This window comes from Sesamum indicum, linkage group LG11, assembly GCF_000512975.1.
Source record: "Sesamum indicum cultivar Zhongzhi No. 13 linkage group LG11, S_indicum_v1.0, whole genome shotgun sequence".
NCBI classification, from domain to species: Eukaryota; Viridiplantae; Streptophyta; class Magnoliopsida; order Lamiales; family Pedaliaceae; genus Sesamum; species Sesamum indicum.
This window is the reverse complement of record NC_026155.1, coordinates 14,221,099-14,231,126: the sequence shown is the minus strand read 5'-3', so window position 1 is coordinate 14,231,126 and position 10,028 is coordinate 14,221,099. Positions and strand designations below refer to the sequence as shown.

At 35.2% G+C, this 10,028-nt stretch overlaps 1 protein-coding gene across 1 annotated transcript; it reads left to right on the top strand.

Moving 5' to 3' along the window:
* On the top strand, nucleotides 3,190-9,423 carry LOC105174482 (transcription factor LHW). Its single transcript, XM_011096603.2, has 11 exons — nucleotides 3,190-3,383; nucleotides 3,989-4,504; nucleotides 4,778-4,951; nucleotides 5,713-5,806; nucleotides 5,901-5,942; nucleotides 6,114-6,173; nucleotides 6,496-7,707; nucleotides 7,799-7,900; nucleotides 8,492-8,638; nucleotides 8,756-8,881; nucleotides 9,021-9,423. Exons 2-11 carry the CDS (start codon nucleotides 4,407-4,409, stop codon nucleotides 9,108-9,110), a joined length of 2,145 nt encoding a protein of 714 aa, XP_011094905.1. The 5' UTR covers nucleotides 3,190-3,383; nucleotides 3,989-4,406; the 3' UTR covers nucleotides 9,111-9,423.

The window sequence follows — 10,028 nt, the reverse complement described above, 5'->3', positions numbered from 1 at the left end:
GAGTTCTATTCATTCATTTTTATTTGGTGCATTGTGTCTAAATCCTTACGCCTATGAATCTTGTGATTTGGTTCATGCCTTCTGTGTTAGGATTGATTAAGAATATGATATCATTAATGTAATACATGTATTGGTAATACGTAATAATATTTGTCATGAAAAATGCAAGGTTCATCCATCCGCCTAATTATTTTCTTTGTCCGTCGGAATAATTAATAAACGTTGAGTTTCATGATGGTTATATTCCGGGTCATGACTCGTCACGTACAACGGATTACCACTAATTTATCCTACATAAAACATGAAGCATGCCCTTTTTTTTGTCGTTTTTATTGTAATAAAATCAATCTGATAAGAAATAACACTAAAGTTGAACACAAAATATATGCTATCTTAAGAGTCGTACAATATTAGGAACGCATGATATTATTGAATTATCATCAACAAGCAAAACGATAGATAAATAGAGACGGCAACATGTAAAAGTACCCAATCAAGAAATTATATAAGAATTTAGATTAATTAATGAATAATTACAGATAATATCAATTTCAACATTCAGAACAAACTTGACTTTGTGTTGCTCTTGTGGTGTGTTTCAGTCAAAAACCCTCAATTCAAACCGACCAAGGCTGGCTAGCACAATAAATTAATGTTACACACAATTTAAAATGCATTTGGTTGTAATGAATCTGAGAGTTGGTCCACATGGAAATTATTACAGTAAATATTTGGAGTTCATAGGATTGAAGGTTTGTCTTTGGAATGGCTGATGCAATGATAATGTTGGGCCTAAAGTTGGCTTCACTCACACTCCTTGTGCATCTGCCAATCAAAGCAGACCACCCTAAAATATAGGGTCCCGACCTCCCAAACCCCTTTTTCACTAATTACCAAACACAAATACAAACAATTGGTCCACTACTATCATGCATACACCACCACACCCCCCCCATCCCTATTGATTTTTATTTTTACTTTCTCTTCTCTATTGTTTCCGACTCTACAGGTCCTTTTCTTTTTTTTCTTTCATGGGAATTGAATTTTTTATTTTAAATTATAATATATATTATTGTACACATACTGCATATTAATTGAAATAAAAAATTAATCTAATTCATTTTTTGTATAATTAGTTGGTACGCCAATCATTGAATTTGTTTTGTGTAGTTAGATTCTAAGGTGAAATTTCGTATTATTTATTTGGGTAGTATTAAGTGAATGGATGATTAATCAGTCTTAACTAGCATTAATTCACGTTTTAAGCCAATCAGACCATAAAAATTCATAAAACTAATTAGAATTCGGTTTAAGATCTAATTCAAAGAAAAAAATTCAGAAACCAAAGAAATTAATTTTATATTTTTGGGCTAAGATTGAGTGGGATTCTTGTTGGTGGTGGAGGGGAAGGATGCGGACGGGAGGTGCGTTGATGTACTTGATTGTTAGCAGCTCGGCGGACCAACACCCACTCTCAACTGCCCTCTTTGTCTTTGTCCTTGTCTTGTTCATGTTGTTGAATTTTCCCACCATCCTGTCCTCATCCGCCCGCCGCTGACCTTACGTATCTCACTCTATAAACAACAAGGTGAACCCTATTATTGGATGAACTGATATCACTTCGATAATAATAATAAATTATTAAGTGTTAAATTTTAAAATTATCACTTTCAACTATGATAATTTAATTTGGTCGCGATATAATTAATTAATAGTAAAAAAAAATTATGTATTAAGTTATCAATATAGATTATCAATGAGACAGATATTTGACAATACATTTATATGTGTTGTCATTAATTATTTATAAATAATAATAGTGGCAATCATTTACTTACATATTGTGAAATTCTGGAAATTTGAAGAAATATTTAGGTCAACTGAAGGAGCCTTCCGGCCACAACAGGAGGAATCCAGTTGCATCATCCACTTCATTTATTATTCATTATAATTACCAAAACAATAATTTTAAAATTTAAAATATATTGAATTATGTAATAAATCACATATTATAACAGAAAAATAATGAATAGTGATTATTATTGATTTGATATGTAGTTTGAAAATGGGAGGGCAATGGGTAGGAGCCACTTCACATCCCCTCAACTTATCAAACTCATCTGAAAACCTGCTTCGTCTTAATCTTCTTCTTCCTTGTTTTTTCAAAATAAAGAATCAGATATTAACCACATAAAAGAATTAAAAATTATTAGCTTATAGTCTTACACCTCAAGTAAAAAATTAATGAAATATAAGACTTAATTTATTTGAATTATTAGTAATAAATGTAATATTTTGTTGAAGGTTTCGTGTAGTTGAGTTATTAGATAGTCGGCTACAATTTATTTTTATTATGCCCTCATATTAATTAAGCTAAAATTGCAGCTTGTACCTCATCCCATTTCCATCTCTTTTACTTGTTTGACATTTTATTAGGTTGTGATGCCTACTTTTTGCTTTTTTTATTAGCATGTAATTTATTATATTATTCAATATATTTAAATTTAAAAATTAAATTAATATATTATTAATTTTAAATTAATAAATGTATTTAGATTTGAAAATTAATTCATAATGTTTTATTGTGAAACGTTAATTTTATCATGTAAACAAAATTTTATAGACAGTTTGTGATGGCTACCTAAAAAACAACCCGTCACAACTATTATATAAATACATCACTATTTTGTTACAATAAAATAAATTTGTTGTAATAATTTGAAATATACTTAGCAAACTCCACCAAAATATATAGAAATCAAACTCTAGTGATGAAGTTTGTATTTTTGAATAAAGCAAAAGAAATAATAATTTAATTATGAAAGTATTTTAGTAGGATAATAAAAATGTGGGTAGTAGGCGGCGGGAGCAGCAGCGCAAGTCAGCTCTTCATCCTATTTTGTTTTGTTAAAATTAAAATAAAAAGAAAAGAAGGTAAATTCAACGGAGGAGAGGAAAGTGGGGGGCGGAATCCCACTCCTCCCGAGGAATCATTAAATCCAACTCTGAACATATTTGAAATCCGGAAAACGACAAGATAGGGGAATAAAAAGGCCTCTCCCCAATCAACAATAGCCCACTCACCTACTGGGCCACCAGCCCAATTTTTCTTTTTCTTTTTTAAAATATATTATTATTATTATTATTGTAAATTCTAAATTATAAATAAACAGTCGCTCGCTCGCTCGCTCTTAAAAAGTCTTCCCACCAAAAAGCAAAAGGCATCGTCGCCTCGTTCCTTTAGATTTTCGTATCATTCCAAAATCCAGACCCATTTTGCAGTTGCATCGACCTGAAATCTCTGCTCTTCTGTGAACTATCAGAAATGGAGGCTCATGAGTTTGAACTCTATCACGACTCTGTCATTTGAACTGCAACTCACTGTAAGTTCCGCTCTTGTTAGTGTTTAAGTTGAGTTTTGCTTTTTCAGTTTTGTATGATGTTGATGAATTAGGAGCGACAGAATAGAATCACCAAGTGTTAGCACATTTGCTGATGAAATTAACGGGTGAATTATTGTTTTTACCTTAATTGTGGTTTTGGACCAGGTCTTGTTTATGAAGATTTTTTAATAGCTTCACAATTCAACATGGGGGTGTAATTTTTTGTAGAGTGGTGCGTGAAGTGTCTTGTTGGGTTCTGATTTATTTATGCTGACCGTTTTAATTAGCGAACTTGGTTGATATGCTATGGAAATTTGATCCAACTTTTATTCAGGAATAAAGTCTCTAGTTTCAAGACAGAAATTTTATTGGAGAACAAAAGCAGCTATGGTATAGAAAAGGAAACAAAAACCTATGGTTAATAATATGAGTAGAAACATATAGAGACTAACATTGTTTTGCTCTTTTGGTTTAGTTAGGACTATTTGTAATTTTCTTTCTGATAACTTATCTTTCTTTATATTTCTGAGCTATTTCTTCTGTGAATTTTGCAGTTCTGAAGTTTTGTAACAGTTACAGCTTTGTGCTTCTTATATTTCTTGCAGAAAGCTGCATTGGAGCTCCTTACATTTCTCACTCAAAAGCAGTACTTAGTAGTTTTCTGTGATTCAATTTGGAGCATCCCTCCTGCTTTTATTGGCTATCACTCAGTTTTCTCGTAAATCATTGAATTACAAGATTATGGAGATTACTGGCAAGAAAGTCTCTGTTCTGTCTTCCAACTAATTTTCTCCTTTAATATTCTTTACAACGGTGACATCAAAATCAGTTATAGTCAAGGGAAGATATAAAATGTTGGACTTACTGAAACCAATGGAGCCACCAATGAAACGAAGAGCTGGTCTACGGATTGTACAGGCAGGACGAGGATCATATCGGGGGAGTTAGTAATTCTTTTGGTTTAGCTGGTTGGCCTTTTTAACTTGTACTGGGTATTTATTTCTTTTCATAACATATTAATCCATGGGGATGAGTTTCTTGGGATCATTTCTCCAAAGTCTTTGCAGTAATTCTCCTTGGAATTATGCTGTGTTTTGGAAGCTTAAGCATCAACATGAAATGTAAGTCAAATCTCTACCTGCATTTTCTATATCAATCTACTCTCTTTGTTTTAAATTAAGCGTTTGTTGGGCAAAGTCGGTTCTATTCCACAGCGGGTTCTTGTCTCAATTTTTATGTTTAATTGTCTATTATAGGAAAAAGAAAAAGAAAGTCTTGCATATGCTTTATTATGTCTGTTTCTGTTCGAGACAGAGTTATGCTTTTTTTTTTATTCTTTTGTGGTAATTCAAAAGTTTAAATTATCTAAAATGTCAAATGACCTTCCATTTCAGGGTTTTGGAATGGGAAGATGGTTTCTTTGACAATCTGGGGCTGAGAGATCCCATGGTGGGTCCAGATGCTCTCTATTTTGAAAAGTCATATAAGATATTGTCCGCTCCCGGTGAATATTCAGTTGGACTTGCAGTAGCAGAAATGTCAAGTGCTTTTCATGTAATGGGAAAAGGGTAAACTTCATCCCTCTTTTCAACGGAATGCATTTTATTATTTGAGGAGGGGGAAAGGGAGATCCTTTATGTTACCCAATTCATTTTATTTACTTATTGTATTGTCTAATACCTTTTTGTTTAACTAGGCTTGGATGGGTTTGTCCATTATCATTTGTTTGTCTTTTGATGGCGCTTGAAACTTTTCTTTCTTCATCACAACCCAGATGTGAGAGTTTTCAGTATGTTGTCACAAGCCATTTGATCACTCAGCATTGTGAACTAAGTTGTAAACTTGGTTAGAGAGGAATAGAGGATAATATATTTTAGAAGAGAAATGGAAAACCTTGAAGAAACCATTATTTTCAGATAGTTGGGATCCTTTTCACTTGATTTGTATGGTGCAGCAGGAAATGGGCTTTGACATCTAGTGATTAGGACCTTGAGTGTCCTGTAAAATAAGTTACATTTTTTGGGATGAATTACTGAAATCAAATTGTTAGTGGGCCAAACAAATGGTTGTCAGATTATACAGCATACTTGGTTTTTGAACCCCATTGTTGTCCCTTACTGACACTCCCTTTGATTCTAAGTATGTTGCTGAATGACCTTTGTTCAGCGATGAGAAGGGGATATATATACATGGTAGCTTGCTCAGAGCTCATGTGTCGAGTGAAAATGGTTAACATTGAACCAAGATTTAGTTAGTTGAATAGACCATAAACTAAATAGAGAAGGCCCATCCTATGTTATGAACTATCTTCTTGTTGTGCAATAAACAGGGTTGTTGGAGAAGCTGCTTTTACAGGAAACACTCGCTGGATTTATGCAGACAACATAGCACCTGATGTGTTCAATTCCGTTTTAGCCCCTGAGGTCTGTATCTGGATCAAAATTTGCAATCTGGCTATGCTTCTAGTTTGTTGTTTAAGTATGAAAACAGGCTCTTATCAGTTTCTTCTTTTAACAGTATCCAGATGAATGGCTGCTTCAATTTGCTGCTGGCATAAAAGTAAGCAAATAGAAAATTAGATGATGGCCTTTTCTTATATTCTCTGCTGTGCTTCTGATATCACATTTTATTTTTTACAGCTTTGAGTTATTTATGCATGGTTTAAGTCTTTGCTGAGTTAAATAAACACTTAAAATTAACACATGATGAATTTTATTGCGATGCGTGCAGACAATATTGCTTTTGCCTGTAATTCCGCACGGGGTTCTACAGCTTGGATCTATAGAAATGGTTCGTATTCTGTTTTCGTAACATTGATATTTCACCACCCCCCCCCCCCCTCTAAATTTCTAAATTTTTTTGGTTTTATAGTCTATTTCTTTAGTCCTATTACATTTTTCATGACCCACAAATAGTTTATGGTGTATAACTGGATCATGGACTAATTAATAAATGTCATCTATCTTCTCGTTTCTGAAGTCAAATTAGTGTCTCCCGGTGCTGGAATCCTGTCTGACTGTCCCTTTGTTGTCTCTGTCCTCTTTGTGTGTGGGCACGTTGAGTTCAGTAGTGCTTGCCTTGTTAAAATTCAATTTGATAATGAATGAATCAGGTAGCTGAAGATCCAGCTTTAGTTGCTCACGTCAAAGTTAAGTTTGAGACCCATGGGAAACCTGATGGATGTGACTGGAGATATTCATTTCAGCAGTTTCCCCCTATGTCTCCTTTCATGGAAATTTTAGATGAACCATCAACCATTACCGTGGAGAAAGCATTGAAGGGTAATAGTGCCATTCATGCTGTCAGGGCAGAAGATTGCGACATGTTTGATCATCAGATGACACTAGTTCCCATGGTCCAAGATTTTTGCAACACATCTGTGCAGGAGGAGGCAGACACTCTTGAAAATGTGATTGAAAGTGAATTTAGGCACCAATCTTTGGGTATGATTCATGTAGCTGAACCATGTGAGCTGCGATGTGAAGATAACAAATCCTTCATAACTGAAAATGAGATTTTAAAATGTTTTCATCATGAAGAAATATTAAGGGCTGGCCCTTATTGTGACGACTTTGAAAGGAAAATGTACGGGAATTTCATGAATGAATTGATGGATTTTAACTTTGAGGAAGGTGCAACTGATCCAACTCTTGTAGGCATTGACTTCAATGGCACCATTTGTGAGAATGGAAGTGACTATTTCAGCTTTCCTGTGGACTGTGAACTGTACAAAGCACTTGGAATGGCTGTAGAGGATGACATTTACCAACATACCTATGGCACATCCATAGGTCATGATGTAGCTTGCCGCTCAGTTGGTGATAGAGAGCCCTCCTATGGTATGTCAGGAGTGGAGTCTGTTGGAATTCTTATGAAAGAAGTGGATGTGGAACACCTCTTAGAAGCTGTTGTTGCTAATGCATCCAGCAGTCTTGATGATGATTCATCTAACAAATCTGATGTTACTTCGGTGGGTATGTCCTTGAGAAAAGATTTGGCGTCCTCAAGAAAACATGATCAAACCAAACACTGTGTGCCAGCGGAAGAAGATAAAATTCAGTGGGACTTCTTGACATCCAAATTTATCACTGAGGGAATAGATACTGCAGCATCCTCAGTTGAAAGCAAGATTTGTGCATTATCTGATAAGAAGCAACATAGAAAAGGATATGGTTCCCTGAACTCCGGGAGATTGTCAAGACTATCAACTACCAACAAGAGAAAGGCCCACACAGGGGATAATCAAAGGTCTAGACCACGGGATAGACAGTTGATTCAAGACCGGATCAAGGAGCTACGGGAGCTTGTCCCAAGCACTGAAAAGGTGGGTGCTATTTGCATTTGAGTATTCCCTTATTATTCCTTTCTTCCATCTTTTCAAGTGCTTATTGTTGTGTTTTCTACTTTGCGTGCAGTGTAGCATTGATGGACTCCTTGATAAGACCATAAAGCACATGCTCTTTTTAAGAAATGTTACCAATCAGGCCAATAAATTGAGACACCAAGTTCTTGAAGAGGTAAGTTTATTCCAGAACCCTGTACCTGCATGCCAAGATAGCATCTGTTTATGCATTCAATTTTCTTGAGAGTATTTTGTGTTAAATGATCATGTTTCTTTGGCAAAATGAATATGCTGTTCTCCACCGTGTTTGAGCACTGTTGGGGTGGGGAATCAACAAAAAGAAACCTCCAGAAAATTGTTAATACCAAGTCTAAAAGTGGTGTTTTATTATATTTATAAAAGAAAGATTGTTTCTGGGATCCATACTAGTCAGGGCATTTTGTTCAGTTTTGTAGAGGCGAAATCCGAGCAGAGATGCATGGAAATACTATGGCAATTGCTAATATTCTCAATAATTGCTTATCCAATTGCAGCTTAGACAGGCCACTAAGATAAGATTTTACGCACACTGTACTTACAATGCTGTCAATGGAAAAGACAGAGTTTATATGGAGAAAAGAAAAAGAAAGCACATGGACATAAAAAGGCTGGAAAATTGAAAACCCTCTTTTACCATCATCTAGAATTTTGTTACCCGACTCATTGTTTTGCACGCGATTGACAAATAAGAACTAATGGAGAGATGAAATTCTGAACTTCTTCTCAGGAAGCTGATGAAAAGGCGACGAGAACAGCTGAAGTCAACTACGGCCATCAGAACGGGAAAAGCTGGGCTATAGAATTGGGAACTGACCAACAGTTTTGCCCCATAGTTGTGAAAGATCTCGAACACTCTGGACACATGCTCATAGAGGTATTTTTGTCTTTCAGAAGGCAGAAAAGCAAGTTCATTTCATCATTCTATCAATTGATGTTTATGAACTAGACTAGTGAGATTCAATTGCTTCTTGATGACTTGTATTTTAACCAGATGCTGTGTCCTGACCATGGTCGCTTTCTGGAAATTGCTGATGCGATTCATCGTCTGCAATTAACTATCCTCCAAGGTGTGATGGAAAGAAGCTCTGATAATTCATGGGCCCGCTTCATTGTTGAGGTATTGCTTTCTTACAAAACATAAGTTGCACATGATTAGAAAATAATATGATTGAAGGCAAAATAACTAGAAACCTTCATTATATTGCATAAATAATGCTACATTTCTTATCTTATATTCCCAATGTCCTTCCATGCAGACGTCAGGAAGCTTCCATCGCCTGGATATATTTTGGCCACTGATGCAACTGTTGCAACAAAGTCGGCTGCCTGTCTCAATCAAGACTTAAGCCTTTCAGTTCTGATTGTAGGATTCTGCTGTATAGTCATATGCAGTGTTGGTATGATATTGGGATCAATATTGTTAGTTTGAGCTGTAACATAATCATTTAGAATGTGTTGGAAACAAGAAACCCAGCTGATATTACCATGGGAAGACAAATGTCTGTACGCTAGACGAGCAATGTTGCATTCTGGAAAAACCTCTTTCATGTGAGCCAATTCTTTTACAAGGTGGTTGTGTACAGAGAGGTCAGTGTCGTCGTATTTGACGACAGGCGACTTTTTCAAAGATTTAATGGATTTGAGTAATCCATTTAGATACTACTAGCTACACAATGAGAACATCTCCTTAATTATCCACTTAGCCATAACTTCACGCCCAGAGTAGTCTAACAAGAAGGATGCTCTGATCGCTATATATCTCAAAACTTTTATAATTCCATTATCAAATATAAACTACTGTTGAGTCATGTTTGCATACAAAGACAAATCCAAATGGTATAAAACTTTGAAGAAAGGGAAAGTTGGAGCTACAGAAATCCAAGGCACGTGTTGTAATGTTAATAAAACTGAGGTTCTCTTCTCCACTGACAGTTTATCCAAGAACGAAGAAAGTTCAACTCAATTCAAATACATAAGCAGGTACAGCAAATCGGCATGCAAAAAGCTAAATTCAATTTGATAATCCTATCGACTATCATATATTATACGTTATATGGGTTACAGTTCAGACAAACCCAGCATTGTAAACTACAAAAGCTAGCAAGAAATCTTTGATACTACACACTTGTCTTCACTTTTTTTAATCTACACATCCGCAAACACCAATACTCTGCCAGCTTATTTATTAATCGTTTCCTAATGCGTTTTCCTGCAGAAAAATTGCTGGTGTCCGGAACTCGGCATCATTAATCTATCGAAAAAGT